Source organism: Electrophorus electricus, chromosome 2, assembly GCF_041902795.1.
Source record: "Electrophorus electricus isolate QZ-2024a chromosome 2, ASM4190279v1, whole genome shotgun sequence".
Lineage (NCBI taxonomy): Eukaryota > Metazoa > Chordata > Actinopteri > Gymnotiformes > Gymnotidae > Electrophorus > Electrophorus electricus.
In genome coordinates this window covers 30403986-30430795 of record NC_137498.1, presented here as the reverse complement: position 1 = coordinate 30430795, position 26810 = coordinate 30403986, and the positions used below count along the sequence as shown (strand labels likewise).

Sequence of the window (26810 nt, the reverse complement as noted above, 5' to 3'; positions counted from 1 at the left end):
TGGAAAAATTGTGCAGTGTTTTTTATTTTTTACACACAGTGAATGTTTGATGTCTTGGACTTTTGGGGGGAGGGAAAAACATGATAAATATGTGGATTTCTAAAAAATAAATAAATAAGCAGAAAGTTGAAATCTACTGACATCCGTTACTCATGACAGACTTGATCAGTTGAGGAGTTCTTCTTGTCAAGGGCACAGCCCTCTTCAAATAAAGTATAACTCATTCTTCCTTTCCTGCTCTCTCTCTTTCTATCATTCTCTCTCTCTCTTACGTTCTCTCAGATCATACCAAAGAACTGTAAATGAGTGGTTGGGCTAGACAGAAATTTCACAGAGCTATAGGGTAGACTGGAGATAGTGTCTGTCCTACCTGAGAGACCTTATTCTGGATGAGCCCTTATAGCTGACTGAGCTTGGCCTTTTCCTCACCAATGCCCCCCTTTTCCTTTGAAACTTGTATTGGGTTGGCTGAGGATTTGTATAGAAAAAAACCTTCTAAAAATATATATTCCATACTCCAGTCAGTCTGGAATAAGGTATGGGCCTCAAAGGTGGTTTCATGCACAGGACCTGAACTGTGTATGTATAAGAATCTTTAATTGAGTGTCTCTTTACTGTAACTGAATATCTAGTCTTTGCAGAAAGATTGCGCATTCATTATGCCAGTTCACATCAGTAATAGACAAGTCTAATGCTTTAGAGTGTAACTAATAAGAGTAGACCGTGAGATTGATTACTTTAATAAATCCCCCTTGATAAGCTGCAGTAGATGTCTCTTATAACTAATGTAATTACCACCAGCATTAAACAAGCCCCCATTGAAACAAGACAGGTGACTTTTTAATTTGCTGTGACACAGGAGTACAATAATATGCTGAAACTACTGAATACTGAATACATATAGTGTTTGATCTTCAGCAGTGTTGGAATGATGTTTATTAACAAAGAGTAATTAGTACCTCTGAGAGGGTTTAAGTCCATACAATTGTTCAGAACCTTCAAGCAAGGGCTTAGTTTGGAAAAATGATCCCTTTGGAAATGAGAACTTCCACCTACTACAGAAGATCAGATGACAAGGGCTGGAGTTAGGGATGTATAGAAAGGCTACATTATTACTCCCAAACAAGGCCTGCCGGTCATCTTGCCAAGATGTGTCTTAGCCTGATTCATGTCCTATGCCTCCCCTGCTGTCTGCAGGCCTGCCTGAGCAGGGACAAAAGGCCTCTGTAGTGTGGTGAAACCATAGCGGCCTTGGAGCCGATCTTGGGTGATGAGATTAGATGGCCTGGTGCTGTATCCGTCCAGCTTGGCTGCAGGATCAATCAGTGAATCTGCATCTCATCGCCCTGCAGGGACTTCGGTGTACCATATGGGCAGAGGCTGGGAGATGAGAGATTTTTCACTGGGAAATCAGGTAGGTTGGTGTACAGGTAGGTTGGTGTTACGCTGGCAAAGTGTCACTTACAGCAAGATTCACAGACTCTTTGCTATTTCAGTCTGCAGGGAATCGGAGATGGTGGTCAAACACATATCCAGACCACAGATGTTCTTGTTGTTTGTTTGTTTGTTTGTTTGTTTGTTGTTTCCTATACAGACTCTTACCTCTGTTCTCAGGTTTCAACATCTCAAGCTTTCTAGCTTTGTAGCTTCCCCCCTCTTTTTTAAAAATGAATCCCTCTGAAACTACAGGACAACTGAATCTTGATTACCTGACCACTCTGTAATGAATCACTCAGGGAGGATTCCAGTCTGCTATATTGCTGGACAGTGGGAAGTTAAGAGACTTAAGGTGGACTTTAAATGAATCAGTGCATCAGATCACGTTCCCATTCCTGCCTCCTGTGAACTCTCACTGGCTATATGAAACTGAACAAATTCATCTTACAACTAATCTATCAGTAAGAAAAAAATTCCCAATAAAATTGATTTACTGATGCTCATGACATTAATCATGAATAGAGGCTCACTAAATCAGCTCATGTTCCAGCCAATTCCTCCAATGATAAAACTGTAGGCAATACCAGAAATAAACTTGCATTTGATCATTATAAATAAGTTTAAATGAACAAACATACAAATGAGTTTATAATGTTTAAACTTCTAGTTTAAACACAAAACATCTAATAAAATTACATACTTAATATGTAACTCTAGTTGTTTAGAGCATAATCCTTGTCTTAGAATCAGCGTCGTTCCACAATTATTTTTGGCTTCTGTCATTTTTCAATTAAATGTATAATCTGCTATCATCATATGAAAGTATTAACAACACACTTATCTCAATCAGTCCCATAAGGTTTGGATATTACAGAAATGTTGAGGGGCTAAACTTACACACAAACAAAACAAATCAAAAATGTTACCTGAACAATTCACCTGCCAGAGGAACCTGTTTTTAAGTTAAAGGTACTTCTTTTCTCACAGATATCACAGATATCAGTTGGGAGACTACAGCAGTCACTAAGAACCTCTTATGCCTTAAATTAAAGTCTAATATTTCTGTGAGCTTCTGGTGCCCTTCCGCCCTTCTGCTGTGGAGAGTAGGCCAGGTCAGGCTGGGCTGAGTCACAAAGTGCAGCAGTGGGGTCAGGCTTCACTGGCCACGTCTGTTTGGAAATTCACACTGGCTGTTCCGTGGCCTTCTCAACAGGTCAGGCCAAGGTGAGGTGGCTGGTCACTCACAGGTGCTGGGAAAAGCCTTGCGCCTGGACTGGGGAGCAGAGGCTCTTTGTCTTGGAGCTGTTTGGTGACTTTTGTCTGAGGTACACCTCCCTCTTCCTCCTCCTGTTCCTCTGGCCTCACCTGAGAGCCAGGCTTGGACCACCAAGCTAAGTTGAGATGTAACGTGAGTCTGAGCTGTCACCCCCATCGTAAGGGCCATTTGGAGACACACGTGGAAACTTAGCTCTCTTTTTGTAAGGGGGGGTCAAATGATCTAGTCTGCTGCATGACTCCAAAATAAAAAATGACCAAGAGAGGGGGAGAGAGCCATTCTAACATAATGCTCTACTCAGATATGTTGAAACTTGAGCCACCTTTAAGGTTATTCATATGGTCTGATAACAGTTACCTTCAAAGGCAGAGAGGCGAACTCCACTTCAGAAAGCATTTATCATGTGCACTCACAGTGAGCCCCAGTTCATGAAAAAAGCTTTGACTGCAAAGATATTTGTAAACATATTATGCATATTTTTATATCACACACAACTCACATATCATGAAAAGTAATCCAGGCACCAGGTGGAACATGATGGTTTGAATGGTCAGTGTTCCACAATTTAAATTGTAAATGCAGTTACCTTTTTGCCTTATGTATATATTCATTATGTACATATTCTTTTACAATGTCACTTGTAGCCTTTATTTTTGTTTGAGTAAGGGAACATATATCAGCATAAAAGTAGGCATAAAGAGAGTAATGTAACATAAGAAGCGCTAATAGTTGGCTGCAACATATAGAACATGGAAACTGCAGATGCAAAGCTTGGATTTAACAAGGCATCTCAAAGCTTAGATTTACAATGTATTTCGAAGCTTGAGTTTAGTGAGGTATCTCAAAGCTTGGACTTAGTGAAGCTGTCTCAGTATTGCAGGGTTATTGCTGATTTCTGAGCTCATTTAATGTAGACAACAAATTAGCATGACTGTTTTTGTAGTCTTTCCCACCTTATTCATATGTAAAGTTTTCCCCTACTTTCTAAATCAGAGATATTCCAATCTACATCTCGAATCCATATCCAGTCATGGATCTAGGGATGTTCCCAGGCCTGAAAACTATATTGCTCTATATGGAATTATTATCAATTTTAAACAAGTGTAACTATCTGAATATGAATATCAAGGCATGTGTATGTATTTGTGTGTGTATGTGCTTGTGTATGTTTTTGTTGGGTGAGGGTTATGTGGCTTTGAGACAATAAACGGTGTACTTTTTTTGTCTGACAGTCTTTATTAGAATTGCTCCCTGTGTACATATTTAAGTGGTATTAATTTTATACATCTGTTATTTCAGTAATTATTTAAAAACAATCGGTGGCATAACATCACTATAATATTAGTTAATATATCTTCAGAGACAGGAACTTAAAAGATGTTTCGTAAACTGTCTGTACATGTTTATTTTATCGTAGAAAACATCTATAGTATGTCAATAGCATTTGAGATTTGGAATAACAGACATTTAGTTGAGAGTCAGAAAAATATTGTCAGCGAAGAAGCTGCAGTAGTTGAATAGACAAAATATGTCTCATCACAAGGACCATTACTCTGGCAAAGCAAATGATAGCAGAGAAGACCCCATATGGTGCATCAGCATCATTCTCTCATCACTGACCTTGACCTTTAGGACCCCCAAAAGAAACATTTTAATAGTTACCACTTAATGGGTTTCAAAATTGGAACAAAGAGAAATACATTTCACCTCTGGAACTTTAGCAACTATTTTCACCACAAATGAAAACAAATAGGAATTAGCATACCAAATACAGGAAAACATGAATTTGTTGAGCTGTAGAATGAAGGCAGTTATAAAAATAGAATGTACACCAAACAGCTGAATAATTTAATTTGCATCCCAGAACCCTCAAGATAGGACCCTTCACCATTTGGGGGAGAGATAGAAAGGTCTGAAAAATGTCACATGTTAATGAGAATCAAAAGGTGGCTTGTTATTGTGACCACTTCAGTGGTCACTTCCTTTCATATCTTCTTTTCTTCTGTCACTCATTTTGATGACCCTGTAGATGAGACATCAAGAACAGAATTGACAAGCGAACCCATACACCCAACCAAAAAAACAAATCACTGACATCATCACAGAAGATACCAATCCTGTCGCCAACACACACACACACACACACACACACACACACACACACACACACACACACACACACACACACACACACACACACACACACACACACAAATAAACAAACAAGCAAACGTAATTACCTGTTAAACTGTTTTCTTAAGGAGCATCCTGGATGCTAGGAACTTAGGGGTGGATTGCTTCCTACAACAGACCCTACAGAATAGAATAGAATAGAATGATGTAGTCCACATCCTAGCATGTATATATTTAGAAAGTGTATAATTAAGTTAACACACTGGCTGTGATTTCAAATCTTTTAAAAGTTTTCTATTCTTAAAAGTATATTCAGAGTACATGTTTTTGTATTTATTTAAGGAGTTTGTATGCATTGAATTCAGGTGTGCGTTCTGAAAATGCCCTTTGGATTTCGTTTAGCCAATGGCCTTTCTATACATAATAGATGCAGGGGGGAGAGACTAGGCTAACAAAATAAACTCCAAAGCTTGCATCTGTTCTCTGATTCTTTTGATTTCTCTTATTCCATTGATTTCTCGAATTTCTTTATTGGTTATTTTGTAAGAACACCACCAGAAGAGTGCAACAGGTACCTTGTGTTGTGTCATCTAAACGATCGGGCTGGTCAGGTGAATTATCGGGAACAGCTGTCAACATGCAGGACAGAATTATACTGTGCATGTCCTGTACATGTGCTATATAAGGTATTCAGTGCTATATATTGTACTTTACATATACTTATCCTTACATACATACATACATATATATATATATATATATATATATATATATATATATATATATATATATATATATATATATATATATATATATATATATATAATATCTAAAGAAGAGTCCAGTTTCCTAGAAATTCAGAAGTATTTTTCTTGCACAGCTGATGAAGGGCCTCAGTCTGTAATGTCCTGTTGCAGACTAAGGTTCTACATGAGCACTGTCCTGTTGCTCCCGTTTATTTACTATGTGAATAATGATGCAAGTGGTGTGGTATCTTACTTTCAGGAACTTTCTTCATGGTGTCATCTTCATCTACATCTGTGTCATCTTCATCTATTGAAGCACACATGAAACAGTAGGCTGCAAAACTGCAACATTGCACAAAGCATTTGTTTTTCTCTTTCCCAGACTTTCAATTATACACTCTCTGTGTCATTACACTCATTATGCCTCGCTCACTGCAAGCACCAAAATTACATTTTTACTTTCAAGTTCTAAATCCCACTGGTACTTTGAGACGCGTATGTCTGCTATTAGGCATTGCTGGAAACTGTTGCCTGTTTTGTCGGAACCTCCATGACTGCGCTACATACCAGTAGTGTCTACGTCTGTGTCTTCCTCAGTGTGCTCTTCTATAATGGTGAACAAAGATGGTGTTAGCTGCTACACCGTGCTTATCTAAGCAGGTAGAGAGATTGTTGCAAGCCTAAATGATTACCCATAATTACCAGGTGATGTTGCCTCTGTTGCCTCCATTGAGTCATCATGGTCAATGTCAACTAGGAGAGTGGGAAAAAAGATTATTTTCAAATGGTGTGGAAAATTACATGGAATAAGAGGTACTGTTCAGGTAACATGTGCTTCTCACCCCTGGAATCACTCTCAGTGACTTCAACTGTTTCCAGAGGCTCTGTTAGCATAGAATACAACGTATTACCCACTGAATTAGAAATAACATTAGTAACTGTAAGTATGAATGTTCTACTTACCAAGACACTCTGGACTTTTGTAATCTGAGACTGTCAAGAGAAAACAAATTACTGCCAAAATCTAATAGTATTCATTTATCTCACAATAACATGGATTCTGAGCTTTACTATCTACACATATTATAAATGAGAACCTAAAATGTACCTCCTCCCTCTGTCTCGGAGCTGTCCCAATACCCTTGATCGGCACTGTCTGACCCATTTTTATCTTGAGACTCAATGCTGCTCTCTTTGTCTTCTTTGCTTGAAGAGCTTGAAGAGTCCAACTTGACAGAGCCTGTCTGAGATTTCTGGATGTCCTGGCAGCCTCTGGAAGCTGTATTCCCATCGGTCTTTTCTGATTTACTTGTCTTCTCCTGTTCAGTGTCCTTGTCCTCCTCTCCAGGTGCGATTCCCTGTGCCTTTCCCATATTGCTGTCATTGCTGTTGTCATCTCTGACATCATCGGTGGCATCCTTGTCTCTGTCTGCAGCATCTTCTTCATTCTTTGACTCCATGCTGTCAGAATCATCATCTCTTTCACGATTAATGTTGTCTTTATCTCTGTCTCCATCAGTACCTTTGTCGCTATCTCCATCACTGTCTTTGTCGCTATCTCCATCACTATCTTTGTCACTGTCCGTGGTGGTATCTTTATCACTCACCTTGTCTGGGTTTTCTGTGCTGTCTTTGGTCACAGTCACATCTGTGGAGTCTGCCATGTCTCTGTCACTATCTTTCTCTGATACTTCTTTGTCATGTTCACTGGCCTCAGCCTGTTTTTCCAATGAGCTATCAATATCTTTCTCTTCTGTGTTTGGCGTCTCTGGCTTGTCAGTGTCTCCCTTGTCTGTAGTCTCTTTGCTGTCTCCATCTGTGTCCTGCCCAGGTTTGCCCACTGCATCTTTGTCTTCAGGCTCAGATTTTTTGTCCAGGTCTTGCTCTTTGCTGTTCTCATTTGTGTTAGAGCTAGTATCAGTGTTGTCCTTGGTAGATTCTGAAAATATATGATACAGGTAATAACATGAAGTGAGATCTGGTTTATTATATTATAGTTTACATGACATTTGAAATAGCACAAATACACTTTTTTTTTTTCAAATGTAAAACACTCTTTTACATTTTTTAAAGATACAAACAAACACAAAATCATTCAAATCAGATCTGAGCCACTTTCATATTTGGTCCTAGATGAGAAACAGCTATGTGACTGTAATGAGAACTCATAACACTAAAACAATGGAATTCATGTTTTTTAATATTATGCTTCACTGCACATGTGCGTATCACTATAGTATTCTCTCGCTCACTTACATGTTATGTCACATTAGTGCCAGTAAAAGCTACATAACCTGCAAAAGCTATATATGTGGTCTTTTTGAAGTCATATTCTGCTACCATCTTTATGCTATTGCAATTCAAAATCATGACAGACTTGTAAATGCAGACATGTATATTACTGACTTCAAAAAATTGCACATGCATATCATTCAGGGTAGAGGTCTGTTTGTTGTAATTTATTTCACTTACAAACACAAATGTGAATCATCAAGTCTGAAAGACAGGATCTCAAATTGAGAAATAAAAGAAGGCTGAGAAATAAAACTTGAATTGTTGAGAAAGCTTGTGCATCTTTTAAAGAAAACTGGAAGAAAACTCAAATCAGATTCAACTTTTTATATGTCTAATCGTCTGAATCTATGGTTTCTGTGTCTGCAGAGTCAGCCGCAACCACACCAAGCATGAAAGTTAAATAATCCATTCTCTAACAGCTTTGCAGTAGTTTTCTTAGTGGAAGTTCAAGATAAAAAAAGCTTGGAAATATCAGAAAAAAATAAGATTTTGTCATTTCACTAAATCCATAAAAGGACTTACTGAGCAGTATAATTTTACTGAGGTATTTTAGATAACACATGAAAGGCCTTGTGAGGAATTACTGCACTTGGCATTTTTTGGGCACTACAACAGAAGCCTTTGAATAATAACACCATGCCCTGTTGAATGATACAATACTATATGTATCTTGGTCATGTAGGTAAGTAAAGTCAGAGCTGGTTGTGCATATACTGCAGCAGTGTTTTGGCCATTCCTAACTGAGACTTTAATAACGCATCCAGTAACACAATGAGATGATCCTCTATCCCCACACATTTTTGCTGTTTAAATATATGAATCTATGAGCTTTTGGCATTTAAAACAAAATTTGGAATTTAGGTTTTTCAAAGTCACTTAAAAAAGAGAAAATACAGATCTTGTGATTCTAATCAGTTATTAGAAATTATTTTTGAATTTGGAACATGACCAGTATTTCACGACGATCAACTGACAAGTATTCTAGTAGCTCAGAATGACTGCATCCCTTACACATCAGTCTCTGATGTTTGCATTGAGGAATAAACATAAAGCACAGATTATCAACTGAAAATTCTAGAGATATTACATTAACTCACATTACAGTACAACATTACAGTAATTCCTCTTCATTAATGTTACATCGATGCTGAAAGAACTGGATTGAGATGAATGCACGTTATTTAACACTTCCTGAAAATTACTTTGATATGATATTCTTTTCAGGCTTTTCTGTAAAATTCCCAACAATGTACTTCTATTCTCCAAGGTTACAGGTGAAAACTCATTAGTGAATCATGCATAAATAAGGACATCAGTAGACATTGGTGAATGAAAGCAAATATTTCAGCAAGGAGCAGGATGTGTAACAGCACAGCTGTAATGGTGACTTACCTGGGGAATCCATTTCATGTGAAGCTTTAAATGCTGTGTCAGTATCTGAAATGGCATTTGGAAAAATATACAGTGGTTTACATTGATGACTGAATCTTTTTAATGTTTAATTTGAATAGTTATTGGTGGCCTTACCAGCAGAATCATTGTCTGTGTCTGATTCTTCCTTTTTGTCATCTGTGGAAACTATAAATTAATGATTGAATAAATTAATTGGATTATTGTGTGTGATTTTGGTTTGCTGAATTTTTATTTCTCTCTCTCTCTCTCTCTCTCTCTCTCTCTCTCTCTCTCTCTCTGTACAAGCATGTAGGCCAGCACAATTATTCTGAACTGTGGACTCTACCTTGTGGAGCTTCAGCTGATAATTGTTCATCAGTGCCATCTGTCGTTGAGGGAAAGGACTTCATTAGGTCACTGTTTCTCTTTTTTCTTTCGAGAAAGCCGTTCCATGTGGAATACAATATCATAGACTTTCACTAACCTGAGCGATCTTTCATATCCACTTCAGGTGTGTTGGCTAAATGAAACAAATGTACAGGGTGTGAATTACAGTTTAGCAACATCTAGAGTCAGTAACAACTAATTTCCAAAGATATCTGTGGACTCACCAGAATCCTTCTTTTCTGTAGCCCCTTCAGCAGAATCTGAAGGAAAACAATTTTTTAATTTTAATTTTTTTTTTTTTTTAATCACAGTGATAGACATCCACAGTTTCATTGTTAATGGGTCTTTTGTTTAGAAATTTTTGTTTAAGTCGTCCATTCTAAAATATATTTTTTGTTTTTTGCATTATGCCTTACAACATTGTAAACTACAAAATTGTGTTTTTGCAATTGCTGACATTCTTTTCCACTCATACCTATGGAATCTGGAGCACTGGTAGTTTCATCTTTGCTTGCATCAGCTGAAAATGAACCCCAACAGTAAGTGACAACCTTGCCACTGAAATATATCTTGCAATGAACAATTTCAAAGCTGAAGACTGTGAAATAGTAGTGTTTACTTACTGTTAGTATCTGATGACATGTCAGTATCTGACGACACAATATGAAAGATTAGTGAACAAGCTGAATATTATATCAAATGTGCTCTACTAATTCTGTCATAGCATTAGTTTGTTATGTCTTAGTAACTCATTGCTCAAGGTTCAGTGTTGTACTGTCACTATTCCCATAAGAAAGGGGATCTTTTCATGAGTATAAGAGCAAATATGGGCTAGGTTGTTAACATTTCACCATAATCAAACTGGCTTGAAAGAACTGAATATTGCAACCTGTTTTTCCTATAGCTTCTTGATGTCCTTCAGTCCACTCACCCCACCCCAACACACACACCTTCAATTAAATGCATTTCCTATTTAAGTTTCGGTAATGCTCTACACACTTAGTTGACAAAAGCCAATTCTTTCAGCTTCCTAGAAAGAGTGGTGTGGTTACTGACATGGAGCTGAGCATTAGTTACCATTTGACCACTGTGTACTCTGGTAGGGCATATTTCATGCCCTGTTCAATTGTACTGCTTTGAATTCTTAAAGAGCACATTATGCAAGTGTTTATATGTTGAGCGAGCATCTCTTTCTTTCTTTTTTTCTTGTTTCCTTTAACACGTTTTAAATTTGGTTTTAGATATAACTTGAACATTTTTTCTTTGTTTCTGAGATCTTACCTGGCTTTTCTGTAGTATCAGCTGATGAGTCACTTGTACCTGAAATTAGAGTCAGGGATATACAACATAGTATACAACATACAGTCACACAGCCATATTGTACAACATACAGTCACACAGCCATAGTGTACAACATACAGTGACACAGCTGTGATACAACACATGGTCACACAATCATAGTATAAAACATACAGTTACACAACCACAGTGTACAACATATGGTCTGGTCCAGCAGCTACAGGGCATTCATTTTCTTCCCTATGTTACTTTCTCTTTGACATTTTTCTCTTATTAATTAATATTAATGTTATAGGGTTTTTACCCAGAAGGTGGACCCATGAGGAGAAAGGATTAGCCACAGTATCTGTGATCTGACATACCTTCTGTTTTCTCTGAGGAATCTTTTCCATCTGTAGTTCCTGGTAAAAGTATATTTTCAGAATCACCACGGTTGTTATATTTCTTATATCTAGTATTATGTTTCATTCATTTGATTTGCTGTATATAGCATTAATTTGCTATATATATAGTATTAATTATTTATTTGAATGCAATCCTAGAAACTCACAGGCCTCTGATAAGGTCTGAGTTTCAGGAGGTGGGGATATATATATATATATATATATATATATATATATATATATATATATATATATATATATATATATATATATAGATAGATAGATAGATAGATAGATAGATAGATAGATAGATAGATAGATAGATAGATTCTATAGTACAGGGCTACGGGTTGGTGGAGCTGAATTGTTGGCACCTAAAAAGGGAGCTTGTAAGCCACTTGGACTGATTTGCATAGCATGTGTTGAACACATTTTTGAGCAAACTCTTGCTCTAAATTCCAGCAGACTGTGATTTTATGGTAATTTTTGCATTATGGATTGATTCACAAATATTTCTTGATAATCTTTCATTTGAAAGCTTTTAATGAAATTGATCACCTACCATTCATTAATGTTATCAAGACCTGGGCATTCTCTAAGACAAGCAAAATAAAATTAATTAAATAATAACAATTATTATAACAATAAGAATTATGAATTGGAATTATTATCTGAATCATTATTTTCTGTGTTGGATTAGCTTTACTGGCCTCATCCTAAATACCATAACATGTAAAAATATTTATGCAATTAGCTATGCTTTTCAAAAAACACACTTAATAATGAATAGAGCACAGATGTTACCATGGAAATGTGTATGAAAATGGGCATTAAGTTACATTCTTACCATCAATGTCTGTCCCATCTAAGGTGGGGGTGGGGAAACCATGAAAAAGAAAGACACATCTCAGCTTCATTAGCTATAAGAAACAGACTTCTACAGAGGCCCTAGTCGATTCAACAGGTGAACAGAACGTCTTTGTGTGGATCCGGAAGGGTCTGGGCTCTGGTTACATTCTTTTTTGGGGGGAAGCACCATGTTCCCCTTGAGAAGACATTTTGAAATGTTACAGTGCTGTAATGCTAGGTGCTTTATGGAAATGATACATATATAATATATCATTAATGGAAAATGCACCGTTATTATTGATCCAAACACAATGTGGTTCAATAGGATTCAGAAATTGGGTATTTCCTTACCACTTAGCGGTGCAGAAAGGACGACACCCACTAAAGCAAAGATCAGGGGAACAACTACTGTCCTACGTATATGAAGAAAAATGCAAAAATAATGAATTCAACAATAAATCATATCATTATTAATTAGTGGTTGTTACAGGTGTTATAGTGATTACTATTCAGTAGGTGTTATGTTTCCAAAATGATAAATGTAAAATACAGTACCTAGAATTTAGTCTTTTAATTTTAATGTAATATATTTTAAATTAATGTCTAAATGAAATAGACAGTATGCTGAAAGTATAAATCTCTGTAGAATCCGGGTCCTATAATTACTCTCCAATGATCGTAGTGCTATCTTTCCCATGATCTGTCTCTTCCATCTGTTCAAATCAGACCCCTATTTCACTTTATCTAATTCAGGTTCAATACTTCAAAACCAACAGATAGAAGAAAATATATAACATGCATTTCCAGCGTCTAACCACTATCTCTGAAAGATAAGATGTATAAAGACGTATAAAATATATAAGGTTTCCAAATAGATTTTAATTGAAATTTATTCTAATGTATGTTAAAGTGCTCTCATCCCTTATTTTCGCTGCTCACAACATGAAATACTCTCTATTTAGAGAAACCTCACTTCTCATATCATCAATAGCAAATGACAATCAGTGCCCAAGAACATAATCAGAATTGCCAGCATTCACTTCGCAAAGTCGCCTGCTTACTGATTTGCAATGTCATTCTCCTGGACGCTGGCCAACCAAGAAACCTTTAATAATTTGCAAAAATGTTACATTGTCCTAGTTTCAGCCTCAGGGTGAGTATTTGAAGAAGCCTTAACCCAGAGGGCAGTTGTGACCCTCGCTGAAGCTGTTATACAGCTGGAAAGCCATGTGCTTTGCTTACTCACCGTGACAGCATCGTGCTCAGATGGTGGAGCTGAGTTGAATGGAGCGTGAGGCAGGCTCAAGCGTCTCCGTGCTCTTCCGCAGGTCTGGAGCCTGGCTGGAGCATACCCTGGGGCTTTTATATGACCCGCCCCATTCCTCTTCACCCCCACCCCCCAGCCTGCTGAAGGAGGCAGTGCCCAGCAGGCAGAGGCGTCGCACGGGAACGGCTTGGATTGCATTCATTAAAACAGGGTTAAGAGCAATTGCTGTATGGCCATTGTTTATGTTTCCAAACAGGTCTTGTACAAGGGCTAGGCTACTGTATGTTCTGTGACAAACCCCCATCCCAACCTTCCAGATTCAGTCTAACACTCCAGCAGTCAGTCCAGTTCTCAAGGCCACCTTGAGATACACAAACACACACACACACACACACACACACACACACACACACACACACACACACACACACACACACACACACACACACACACACACACACACACACACAGCCTTCATGGTTCTGATGACATCATGTGTGCTGTTTTCTTCTTTTTTTTCAGTTCTTGGTGCATATATTTTGATGTGGACCTGAGATCTAAAGTGTTCTTTTGAGAAAACTGCACAAGGGGCCGTGAGCAGGAAATGTTCAGAGATTACGTGCTTGGCTCTCCGGCACAGTTCCAGGTTACTGAGCTGGGCTGCTGTGCATGAAACTTTGACGAACAGAATAACTAATCTGTTTGTAAGAGCAAAAAGACTCCTAATTTTCCTTTATGAAAACAGGTCTCATGTCTGACAGTTTATGTACAAATGAACCGATTCAGTTAAATAAGGTATCACTTCACATTACAATCCATTTGACCCAGTAGGAGAGAGCTGGCAGGGTTTATGTGAAGCGTGTGTGTCCTCTTTATCATTTGTCTTTTCTGGAAGTCAGAACAGGATGCCTGTGCAGTTGTCTGCTCAACCAGGCCGTACAGATTACTACAGCCGGAGGGAAACTAACTGTGTAAAAGCAGTTTCTGGAGTAATAGAGTTGTAATTTGTTCTCTTCATTTAGACATTGTAACACACTCTACTATTGTCGTTGTTATATTAAAATGTCAGTGAAAATAGAGAAAGAGTATTTGATGTCATAGTAGATTAATATTAAATCTAATGTAAACTATGCTTGTAATAATTCTATTAGTGCACGACCACAGGGTGCAACAAGAGTAATGTCCACATCCACAGTTTTGTGCCTGTGTTTACATTTACATTTACAGCTTGTGTCAGACACTTTTATCTAGCGACTTACAGTTACCAGTAAACATTATGCACTTCAACTGAACTTGATTATAAAACTCCAAGTAGGTAAGAATGACAAGCTTTCAACTCCCTTCCCCCAGATGTTATAGAGATTCCCATTTGATTACAGGTTAGATATATTTGTTGAGGGAGGTTTTGAAGATGACATGTACACTAAAGGTTTTTGCTGTCCTATGTGTCCCTTTTCTTGAGATCCTATTCTAGCAGCTTTGATAACTAGATAGTTGATGTAATTTTCTTTGTTCTACAAACAAATCACTTTTGTTTTTCAACCAAGAAGTAAAGAACAAGCAAATGATAAAAAGGTAGGAACATAGTGAGAAAACATGAGAAAGGCAGCTGCCTTAAAGTTTGGTGGCTCCAGAACTTAATCCTGTTAACTGTTTGAGTGCTTTTCCAGGGAAAAATTTTTCTCCCGGTTTGTTAGTATTCCAGGCTAGTCTTTTAATGCAAAACACAGTACATCTTGTGCAAAGCTATACCCATCTACATATATTTACAATTCGCATTCATTACAATTGATAAAGTTCTCTATGCCAAAGAAACTAGGAAAGCCTATGGGGATGTTTTATATGCAAAGCACTGGGAAGACGTGTAGTTTCATATGCTAATGTGAATGGTAAATGAGGTCTTGGGGGTAAATGAATGTGTTTTGTAATGGTAAAAGGGGAATAGGAAGGTGGGACAAAAGTGTCTGGTAAGCTGCTGACTCACTGAAAGATAATGCAACCATTCCAAGGCTGAAAGTTGGGGAGCACCTCATTGCCATTTCACAGTTAAGCTTCTTGCACACTTTGAGCAAAGGAAAAACTGGAACATTTTTTCAGTCTGTGAACAAGTCGTAGCCATATGTACATATGCGCAGCACTTCATGTAATGCAACCCCGAACTGTTGCCAGTTAAATGTTACTGAGCAATAAGCACAAAATAAAGAAATAAACAATAAATAAACCCAAAATGGGTTTTAGTAACACCAAATAAGTTCTTCCATGTGGTCAATGTATTACCAATAAACATCCACTTTCTTGGATAGTCAGTCAATCTCTCTCATTTCTCCTCTCATCTCCCACTTCATTACCTGCCCACACACACACTAGTGGAAACCAAGTGAGATGTCTTACTCCATTTACTATGTTAGAAACTTAGTGCTGAGGGGATTACCAGCCTACGTCAGTGCACATTGCTACTAATGGTCCAAATACATGTCCAAACTGACTGTAATTTAACACTATTGCAGTTGATTCCAGGGAGCTCTAATACCTAAATGCCATGGTGATAAAGCCATTCACTTTTAGGAGTAGCACTTAGGAATACAGGTTTAATGTTTTAAATATCAGGCAAAAAAGACTCACTAACTCTCCAACTCACTAAAACCTCATGACCAGTGATCCAAGACGAACTCGGGATCAGTGCGCCTGCACAAATCGCCCTGTGACTGTTTCAACATGCTCTCAGGCTCTAAGAACATTTAATGGGATTCCACAGAATAAAGTGACCTCATTGTAAACATCGCAGTATGTGCTGGAGGGGTCATCACTAATTTCTAGGGTTTTAACTGTAATCACAACAACCATAAGCATAGACCAGGATCTATATAACTATATCTATATAATTATATCTATATAACACTAATTTCAGATTACCAGTTTGTATTCAAGATGGGTATTATTGTAATACATTTAGACAGAATTTTCTAATGACCAGTAGAACTGGTCAATATTGTATTCCATTTCCTCTCACTGAAGTAGACTAGAATAGAGATTAGGGCTAGAGGTTAAAGGTTAGAGGACAGAGATTAGAGATTATAGGATAGAGGTTAGAATAAATATCTGTACTGGATTAAAAGCCTTTGTTCTGCAGTACTCAGTACTCTCCAGTGCTCTACTTCTCTTATTGTGCATTTTCTTTTGCATAAGTCATTCTGGACTTGCTTAAAAAGCCACAATCAGAAATTAGTAGAGCTGTTTTGAAGTACATTGAATCTAGAAAAACGATTCCTCTAGATGATCCCTTTTCCAACAACTCTGGAGGAGTGGATTTAATTAAACCAGTCATTAACCATTAATCTTTGTTTTTTGTTGTTCAATTAAGGGGTGGGGGGTAGGGGGGTGGGGGTGGATGACCTGGGAGGTTGCAACCAAATTGTGCTGCTGCTTTCTGGATAAATTTCAGGGATATGGTGGCACTTACGTGTGCCAGTCCATGGTACCTAGTGTCTTCATCTCCAGGAGGCCAGAATCAAATTGAACAATGTTTTTGGCAGTTAAAACACTGTTTAACCAGCACAATTGTTTTTTGGTAAAATAAGTAAAGGTCAAGTTATAGGAAGGTTACAGGTAGTGAGATTATGGAAACACTTCCCATTCTAACCCTAGCCTGAAACATTACAACACCTCTCATTAAATTCCCTAGTGACAAAATATCAAGACCAAGAAAATATCAAGACTCAAAAGAACTCCCAACAACAATCACAATTTTTCAGTTATTCACCCTCTGCTACAAAAGTACTGGGCTTTTTGGTGATATGACAACAGTTGTTTGAGTACTGGTCTCTGGCCTAAGTGATATCACTTTGCTGCAAAACACAGAGTCAAAACATCAAAACAACCAACCGAGACATGGTAGAGGGTAAAATAAGGTTGTTTAAGGAACCAAGAGTTAAAGCAAGTAGTTCTGTTTCATTGTGCAAGCTGTAAATTTACTTGACATCTCAGTAGAAGATGGGGCCGGCTTGCATTGAAAGTCTGGGCTTGTAAGCCAAAATCTAGTCCCTGACTTTTAAAAGGCTTTGTTTTCCCCTTTCGTAACACGAGCACAGAACCTCCTAGAAGGGATAAATATGTTTAGACCTCCCTTAGACATTGAGAAAAGATGTTAAGACATTTAAAATCTTCAGGCAGCTTCCTTGAACTGATCATTCTATGGTTGTATTCTTGGCTACTGGGGTTGCTTCATATTGAAGTGTCTTTATATTAGTCTACATTTATCCAGTAAGTTACATGCAAAAGTTGTTTGTTTAGCTTAGTCAGAGATGGCGTATTACCCTAAATTACTCATCTTTCATCTACCTTCGAAAAATATAGTGTTAAAAAAGTGTAAAATCAAACAAAAGGGTTAGACTGAGTGTGTTACACAAGTTTTAAATTCAGGACCTCAGATGCTGTCACTTATGTTGTCAGTCAGCTCCTCCCGTGCTAACCACCCTTTTATAAGACAGAGTCAATGGCAACCATGTTTGAAATGTAAGAATGTGCCTTGGCTCAGATGAGAAAAAGGCTGTTTGTGTTGAGCTATTGGACAAATCCATCTCTGTACAATGTCTATTCAGCCCATAGCCATATCTCTGTCCAGTGAAATCAGACACACGGTGGAAAACAGGTTTCCTCACAAGAGCAGTACCTGAATATGACCGTTATTTCACACGAGGGGACAAAAATGTGATCTGAAAATATGTTAGGCACTGTGTTATGGCACGTCAGAGTTAATTATAGCTGTAGTACCACTCATCACCAGTAGGTGACAGTAGTGATAATATGTGATAAGTGCATACAGAAGGCTTCTAGAACAATGATAGCAAATGAAATATGTTCACGTCTGAAAAAGATTTAATACATTTGTAAACAACATTGGAATCTTCAGCTCGTTTGATATCATGTGGGTGCATAAGTCAGCACATGCAAAGAAATATGCAGCACATGCAAAGAGTAAGTGACAGCATGTAGTATTCACACTTTCAGCATCTCAGATGCTGGCACAGCAAGTGGTGAAGCTGACACTAAAAGAGACCGGCAGTCACTGTAAGACAGAGAGACTTTGTTAGCTGATGCCGTTTACCTCGATGTGAAAGTCCTGTGCCAGATCACACACCTCTGAGATAACAGTGCTACTTTGCAAACATTTTGGTAAATCCAGTCATTCTGTTAACTCATTATTAACCTCTGAAAAGAAGTTTTTTTTTTGTTTGTTTGTTTTTTGGAAAAGAGTCAAAAATGAGAATTAATCCCAAAGATTAAGATTTTAGAAAAGGAATGAAATGAGATTTCACTATATGTGCTAGTGTGGGTGCAGCAAGTGCTTGGGTGACTTTAAGACGGCTTATGGGACAGCTTACCCCATTCACAAACACACTGCTGGGTTTGTGTTCAGGCCAAGCCGCATTCACGTTTTGAATATGTCAGTGATCAGCATAACCTCATCTACATGGAAGTCACCATACCTCACTGTTTTAGACAGCTGTATATAAATAAGTTTAAATAGGTCTGCTTTACATGCTGTTATACATTGCACTCCAAATGTAACACAGTGAAATTTGGACACTCTGCACTCATGTTACATTTGAAATAAAATGACTATGAGGTTAAAGTGCAGATGTTTAAAAGCGTACTGGGTGAAGTCCTTGCTTTTTTAAATTTTAGTTCACACATTTCAGAGCACCATAGTTACAAGAACAAGTAAACACCAGCTTCAACAAAACTCTCACATCCAGAACATGGTCACAAATCCTGTGCTGTTGATGTCTGCCTGAATCAGGCACCCATACGCCTTAGCAGATGCTGTCTCCGCCTCCGCTGGTTCTCGACACTTCCCCAGATGCTGGTTCCGCCCCTGCTGGTGCTTCATGAGTACTGTAATGCGGCCACTTTCAGTTGGTTCATTTGGTTCCTATTGTTTTCAAGTGGAATTTATGCTCTGTGGGTTTCAAGGCAGCTGAGTGACTTTGATTTGCTAATCAGAACAGTCTGATATTTGGGCTTGAAAACTTCATACTTGATTTATTTGCATGTCTCAGGTCATTGTCCTGCTCCAAGGTGATATAGAAACACACCTAGTGTTGGTTTGTGAGATAAAGATTAGTCCTAAACCGAGGCTAAAAAGTCCAAGTAGTGTTGCATCTTTGGAAGTTCAACAGTTTGAGAATGGTGCTCATAACACCACAATCATGGGTTTGATTCCCAGGGAGCATACATACTCTCATAGTGATAAAAACATGTGTGTTACTCTGGAAAATAACAGCTGTCAAATTGTGTAAACATGACTCACCATTAGTATTAAAGTTTATACCAAGGCAATGATTAATCCATGTGCAGAAAACTGACCCCTAAAGTTTTTAATTGATTTACCCCAGTTGTTCAGCCTTGTGATATCCTGCTATAATGGACTGCTAAGAGACAGTATGTTTCAAGACTGATCAGACCTCAGAAAGATTAATGGTAGTGTTTCTTACACCTGGCCATTGGAGTGTCACACAAGAAACAGGTCTCCATGGAAAGCAGCAATTATAAAAAGACTCCATAAACCAAGAAGATTTAGCTTGTTAGCCTTCTAATGACAAAATGCTGAGTGTAACATGGTCAGCATGTTTGAGCTAGAAACGTACTTACCACACGAAGTGCAATGTGAGCGAAGGAGCACATCACTGGGGAGGGGAAGGAGAAGCCTGGGACGCCAAACAGGTATCCGCTTCAACATGAGAGAAAGGACTGACCTTTCTCAGTCGCTAATTGTAAAGGCGGGAAGACTATACTGTGTGTGTGAGAGAGTGGTGCAGAGTGTGTTCATTGTCTGAAACAACACTATACACCCATTGCCTTCTTTCTATATTCCACTTGGGCAGTGATGTGAGACAAAAGCACTGTAACATTAGGTTATACAGTGTAAAAAGTTATATTATAATGGATTAAAGAGGGGTCATGGAAGTGAGGATTCAAAAGTAAACACTGGTGTTGTTTTTAAGGTAACAAAACGATATATACCTTTGCAATTTTTGTTTTCATTACTTTACTAAATAGAAAATCTAATTAATATTATTGTCATTATTATTACTATTATGTTGCTGTTTTTATGAAAACACTTTCATAGAGTATAATTTAGTGCAGATGGGCACGCACACACACACACACACACACACACACACACACACACACACACACACACACACACACACACACAGGTAGCAGGTAAAGAATCAGCAGAATGAAGGGACACAGTGCCTTTGCTTGAAGTTTATTTTTGACATACGATATAAAGAAATAAATGTTTAAGAATAACACCTTTTGATTTCGATATTTGAAAATGATATTCAATAACGTTAAATACTGTGTGTATAAAAAGTGATCACTGACAAAAATAGTAGAAACACTTTTGATTTAAACACTGACTGTGTTGAGAGCAAAGCTTTAGCAGGGCTTTAGCTTTTTTATTTTAAATTCTTTTCATTCTAATCTAAAAGCTATGGCTAATCTGAATACACTGTGTTCAGGTAGCCAGCACCAGTGAAGAGTATTGTCAAGTCTGAGATTCAGATAAATACCTACCATGAAAATATGAAATATTGCCTACTGTAACTGTTGTGTCACAATTTGGTTTCCTGTCAGGAAGAAGTCACATCACTCAAAGAATTGGAGCCAGGTAACTGTGACCCTGGAAAGCCTCTGGATGGTCCCAAGAACTGTGACTTTAGGATGACTTTGGTCATGCCAAATAGACTCTTTGATGATTTCGACTGACTTCATTATGAGGCCTGACTGAAAGGTTTACTCCCTTGTGTTAAACATGCTCTGTGACGATACAGAGAATTGTCCTTGAGACTGCAGTAACTGTGCTGAACAACATTTCCACAGCGAACAAATAACCACAAAATCAAAAACAGTTGGGTAAGTACAGTACATGACAAAAGAACCAGATCTAATTTGTGGTTATTGAATTAAAACAAAACAAAACAAAAAGATGCCACTGAATACAGCATTATTTCTTTTCCTCATATTTCACTGCATTGGCATTAGTATTTAACTCCTGGCTCCTCCCTGTGTCTACCTCGTGGGTTATTTTATGGGCGAAGGGGTCTCGTTCTCTTTTTGGAGGTGCCGACGGGCTTGCTGCGTTTGCGGGAGCTGGCAATGCGTGTCTTTGTTGCGCGCTGCACCGGAGCCGCTTTCACAACCTCCTTGGACTCCAAACTCTCATTCTCTGAGAAGGAAAGGTTCACCAGTCACAGCAGCAATTTTGTTTATTCGCATACATTTCTAAACAAAGGTATTAAAGGAATAAGCTCTATGCAGTTAAACAATTTATTCATGAAATTTGATCCTATGTTGTATTTGAGCATTTTAGCTTTGGAGAATTAATTTAATCACTTCTCATCTGAACCAATAAGAGTTTGTGTTTCAATCTGAAAGAGGTAATTTACCATCTTGCTCTTCAGTGCTGGATTTAGTGCCATCTACAAAATAACAACAACAACAACAATAATAAGTTTAATTTATATAGTGCCTTTCTAATGGTCATTTTACAACAGCAATACAGGAGAGATTTTTTATCCTTCAATAGAGACTTCAAAAAAGCTTGACATTTGGATGTAATAAAAAGAAACTCGATGTAATAAAAAGAAAAAAGCTAGTGCTATGTTAATAACAGAGATCTGAGTACAGACCCATAGAATAGACTTTCTCTGCTTCCTTTCATTTCAAGATGGATTGTATATACTGCATGAGTGAAATCTTAATTTTTCTGACTTGGACTCATTTGTCCCTCACTGTCCTCCTGTCCTCCTTTCATGTTGTGTGGAAAATATATTTCATAACTTCTACAGTGTTTTAAGCACTGAGACTTCTCCTAGTTCAAGTAATTGTGTGAAGAGTGATGTCTCACCAGCAGTTGTCACATCATTGACCTGAGGACCTTAGAAGAAACAGTGAAGAGGAATGTTAGACAGAAAGATGTTAGATGGGGGATGTTGGACAGGGAGATGTTGGATCTCTATTTAGAACATGTTTATTTGTTCACTCACCATATAATGTCAAGCTATAACTTACCATTAGCCTGGGCTGCTTCTACACTTGTGCTGCCTGCATCTTTATTCCACGAAACACAAGATATGACGTTATTATTAAATTAGACAATTCCTGAATGTATTTAATATTAATTTGCCAAATTACATTTGAATACCGAATTCTGTATCTAGTTTTGCTAGTTTCATAGTATCTGCTTAAACAGTGCATGTCTGAACCCCCTCATCCTCACCTACACTGGTTCTATCCTGATACTGTGCTTCTGTCAAAGCAAATGTTAAACTGATGATATTTTGTGGTCTCGAAATCCAATCTTATAAGGCATAATAACTTCAACAACTATCAGGATTAATTTTTTATTCTAAAATAACTAAGCAAAGATTTGCCATCTCTTAGGGATCTTTCATGCTGTGCGAGCTGCAGGAAAACCAATACACCAGTGATGCTGTAACTATAAACATAATAGCAAGATGTCTCAAGAAAACAGAAGAATGATAAAATCAGTTAGGGGAAACTTTAAAAATGCCCTGCCACACATTGGCAACTGTTTCACAGATATTGCATTTCTGTTAGCTTGAGCCATTGTCAGCGAGCACAGAGAGTATGTAGAGTCTATTACTCCCACTTGATGGAGCCTTGCTACTGGACTATTTCAGGAACTGACCACAGTATATAAGACACACACACACAGGAATGAGAATACCTGTATCTATCAAATGTTTATATCTCAAATTATGTCTAGAGCTTAAAGAATTCATCAGGTGTATTTAATTTGTGTCAATTAACAGCTTGATACCATCTAACTATATTGTTGTAAGTTTATTGAAGTTGCTGTGTGTTGCAACAACTATATGAAGTTTTAGACTTTTTCCTTTCTGGAATGATCTTTCAAAAACATCTCATCTTTACCTATCCTGAAGCAATCCATGCTATCTCATCTTTACCTATCACAAAGCAAGCAATGCTCCCTTCAGTCAGTGCTTGTACACATCATACACAGTCTTGCAGAGAAGCCACCATGCTGAAAAACCTCAGCACCTTGAGAAGCATCAGATCAACCTGTGCAGGACTGAGATCAGACAACTACACAGAGTGATCCGCCGAACTCACTGTTGGGCCAGTGAGGCAAGACACATACAAACACACAAACACACACACACACACACACACAACCACCACCACTATCACAACCACTACAGAGTGATCCGACAAACTCACCGTTGGGCTGATGAGGCGAGACAGAGTTCATGCTCTCTGTGAAGATAATCATAAAGGACATAACTGAGATTCAACCACATAAACTCCCTGTAGATCAAGAGATGATTTGACATGCTCACGGTGGGGTTGTATACTCACCTGTAGGAGCCTCATCAGAGATGGAGTCCTGATCTGAGGGAACATGAGAACTCAGAAGACTACTCTCATTTGCAGCATTGAAAATATATTGTAAATATGTACATTTTTACATTTCTGTTGAGCACCTGTCATTTCTAATATGAAACTGAAGATGATGTGAAATATTTTGGTAAATTATTAAACATACCTGTGGACATGGCTTGGGGGCCTACATTAACTAGCAAGAAAAAAACATCAATTACATCAATGAACTAACCCACCCAGTTAAGACCTTTCTATTCTGATTTTAAAATGTAGATAAATACTAAAACAATACTTATATATTATATTAATAAAACTGGAATTAAAACCAACCATTTAATCATTAAAATTTCTCATTAGGCCTTAAAAATGTCAGGACAGATTATGTTGTTTGAAACCATTTTCGATCATTTACTAATATTTCATTTCTAACTTGGTACAACACCACTGGCAGCTGCAGAAACTAACAGTCTAACAGGTTTTGAAGTTAAACTAGTTGGTTACACCATGTTAACCTTATTCGATAATCTGTGGCAACCACAACCTATGTTAAAGTGTTTTTATTGAGAAACTTGTCTACCTGCATCACGGTCTGCTTCCACAAACAGCACTGCCAATGTGCAGAAGATCAGGATATTCCTGGAGTATTGAAATGGAATGCAGTTATGATTTGGAGATTATAAATTAGAACCATTATATAGCCATAACCATTATAGAATTAGGAGGGTATATGTCTCATAAAATATAAGACTGAAACTGTCTTGTGATGTATTTTGTAAAGCTCCCCAGGCTGTGATCCCTAGAAGTGTAGCTGCGTTGAGAATGCAAGCCCCCAATGCAGGACATGAACATGACACACTACTCTTCTGGCATGAGAGAAAATTTCCATTAGTCTGAAATTCTCAGACCTGATTTTTCCAGCCTCCTATGGAGTTAATTGGTGTGTTAAATAATATTATAGTAATTCTTATTAAAATCAAAATAAATATCAGCTTTATCATAGGGCATTTAGTTGGTGAGCTGAAAGAGTCATTAGAACTGACCAAGCAACACTATTTTCATTTTTACAACTTCCACTGAAGATTCATCAGTATGTTTTGTCAAACTTTTTGTAATGAAGACATAATTAATTTATTTAATCAAATCACTCCATGAATTATTTATATTGTATTATTAGGTCTGAGACCTATATGAGACCTAATACAATTATGTAGTTGTATGACTAAGGTAATGTGTCCTAACTTAAACCGGACACAGAATTCTAAGTGTCAAAAAGTAAACCAGTCAAAAATCAAACCACATGTTGACCTCATGAAGTGAAAATCACCCAGAAACATAAACCTCTCATCATATGTGCACATTGCTGACTGTTTATTCTACATAATATGACAGGAGAAATAAGAACATGTAAAGATAATATAGGGATGTTTCTTACCTGGTCAGCATGTCTGGAGGTCAGTGTCTGGATCCTGCTGTACACTGTACAAGACTTAATATTGCACATTCACTACTACTGAAGATTCATAAGTTGTCTGGGCTTTTATACGCACAACCCATGGGGAAGATGGGAGGGGTTGAGCCCTTATTTTGATGGGAGGGGGCAGCTTCATCTTGGATTACATTAATTGCGTGGGTTAATGTAAGGATTCCCTTTCCTTCTTACATTCTCCTTAAAAGATTCTCTATTACCCCTCCCTCAAAGGAAAATCTTTACCTCACAGTAACATTTTTGTTACCTGTCCCTTATTTAATATTAAACCACTATTCCTCTTCACAAAATCCTCCCCCCATCCAAACCCCCCTGTGTAAGGGGGTTTCAGCTGTGGAAAATCCAGCCTCTACGCTATGCTAACCAAGGTAATGTTTAGTGATGGTGCCAAGGACCAAGGTCATGGCAGCCTGTTCTGAACTGATTGCTGAAGTTAATGACGACAAGCTTTGAACAGTCGACTGACCCTCCTGGTCCACTGTGAATGCTCCCAGTCTCCCATGAAGCCCAGGTAGTTTCCTCTGCTTCATGCCTGAGTTAAAACACACTTAACGGGGGGATTCCCCAGGCCACAGAGGGCAGGTGTTTTTGGAGAGAAAGACTAACCTAATTAGTCTGTCAAGCAAGAGCAAATTGGCACTGGATAAGTAGAAGTTTTACTCTTTAAGAAGGTTGGTGTTGGGGAAATGGCACTTGTTTTTGCCTCTTGTTGACCAATTGCCAAAGATAAGGTTCCAAGTCACCAATGGAGGCATTAGGAAAAAGTAGAGCATTTATGATAAGTGCTACCTATCTTTAAGATTTATTTATATGAGAGACACTGACCTTTGGTCAGGTTAAAGGAGCATTCCTTAAAAAAATTCATAATGTGATGTGAATACGGTAACAGGAATGTTTGCCATGCATTTTCTAGCATGACAACACTAGCTAGCAGTAAATTATATAATCAGGTTTGGTAACTTAAGGATGGAGAATTATTTTACTTCTTCATGAAAACACATACTGTGTTATGGATTCTGTGAGGAATGATTTGTAAGTAAATTTTCATATAAATGGCAGATTGTATTTGTTCATTAGGAGTAAATTTAGGGTTCTGAAGTATGATTATTTGCACTTGAACCAGACAACAACTACAATACCTAATGACAAACCACTGTTTTGTTTTGTTTTTTCATATGAAACGTGCTCTTTATTTGCTTCAGAAATAAGCAACCAATAAGAAGGAGCCATCACACTGAGGCTAAAAGGTCAAGAAAGGTCAACAAATAGTCCTCAGTTCAAGCAGGATTGGCAAGCATGATCTTTTTGGGAAAACTATGGAAATTCCATACATGCAGAATAGATGTGGCTCTTTCCATGGACTCATGCATCTAAGACTAATACCCTTTTACGTCTCTGCCGGGATCTCATCCATCCTGGTCAT

General features: G+C 37.8%; 2 protein-coding genes across 5 annotated transcripts; both read right to left on the bottom strand.

Moving 5' to 3' along the window:
* Nucleotides 1-3926: 3926 nt before the first annotated feature.
* Nucleotides 3927-13561, bottom strand: stm (starmaker). Of its 3 annotated transcripts, none has more exons than XM_027028036.3 (22): nt 13444-13561; nt 12549-12610; nt 12196-12213; nt 11911-11943; nt 11328-11366; nt 10948-10986; nt 10290-10316; nt 10142-10186; nt 9891-9926; nt 9764-9799; nt 9626-9664; nt 9415-9465; nt 9280-9324; nt 6701-7531; nt 6556-6585; nt 6435-6476; nt 6295-6345; nt 6160-6198; nt 5846-5899; nt 5422-5475; nt 4954-5026; nt 3927-4736 (listed from the first exon to the last, which is right to left on the bottom strand). In XM_027028036.3, exons 1-21 carry the CDS (start codon nt 13452-13454, stop codon nt 4989-4991), a joined length of 1620 nt encoding a protein of 539 aa, XP_026883837.2. In that variant the 5' UTR covers nt 13455-13561; the 3' UTR covers nt 3927-4736; nt 4954-4988. The 3 variants fall into 3 exon arrangements, with proteins under 3 accessions (XP_026883837.2, XP_026883838.2, XP_026883839.2); XM_027028037.3 differs by having other exon boundaries at nt 9415-9456; XM_027028038.3 differs by lacking the exon at nt 10290-10316.
* Nucleotides 13562-20727: 7166 nt separating this feature from the next.
* On the bottom strand, nt 20728-25433 carry LOC118241896 (uncharacterized). 2 transcript variants are annotated; one of them, XM_035529403.2, is made up of 9 exons: nt 25334-25433; nt 24479-24537; nt 24065-24094; nt 23878-23910; nt 23740-23802; nt 22546-22584; nt 22382-22411; nt 21921-21953; nt 20728-21700 (listed from the first exon to the last, which is right to left on the bottom strand). In XM_035529403.2, exons 1-9 carry the CDS (start codon nt 25342-25344, stop codon nt 21561-21563), a joined length of 438 nt encoding a protein of 145 aa, XP_035385296.1. In that variant the 5' UTR covers nt 25345-25433; the 3' UTR covers nt 20728-21560. The 2 variants fall into 2 exon arrangements, with proteins under 2 accessions (XP_035385296.1, XP_035385297.1); XM_035529404.2 differs by having other exon boundaries at nt 23740-23775.
* Between the last annotated feature and the right edge of the window lie 1377 nt (nt 25434-26810).

What these genes read in the sequence shown, in the direction of transcription:
- stm (XM_027028036.3), bottom strand. An exon ending in TGATACTACAGAAAAGCCAG is followed by an intron (nt 10,317 to 10,947) that starts GTAAGATCTCAG and finishes TTGTGTCGTCAG; the next exon opens with ATACTGACATGTCATCAGAT. An exon ending in ACATGAAATGGATTCCCCAG is followed by an intron (nt 7,532 to 9,279) that starts GTAAGTCACCAT and finishes ATATATTTTCAG; the next exon opens with AATCTACCAAGGACAACACT.
- LOC118241896 (XM_035529403.2), bottom strand. An exon ending in GGAAGCAGACCGTGATGCAG is followed by an intron (nt 24,095 to 24,478) that starts GTAGACAAGTTT and finishes TTTTCTTGCTAG; the next exon opens with TTAATGTAGGCCCCCAAGCC. An exon ending in CAGCACTGAAGAGCAAGATG is followed by an intron (nt 21,701 to 21,920) that starts GTAAATTACCTC and finishes TTTCCTTCTCAG; the next exon opens with AGAATGAGAGTTTGGAGTCC.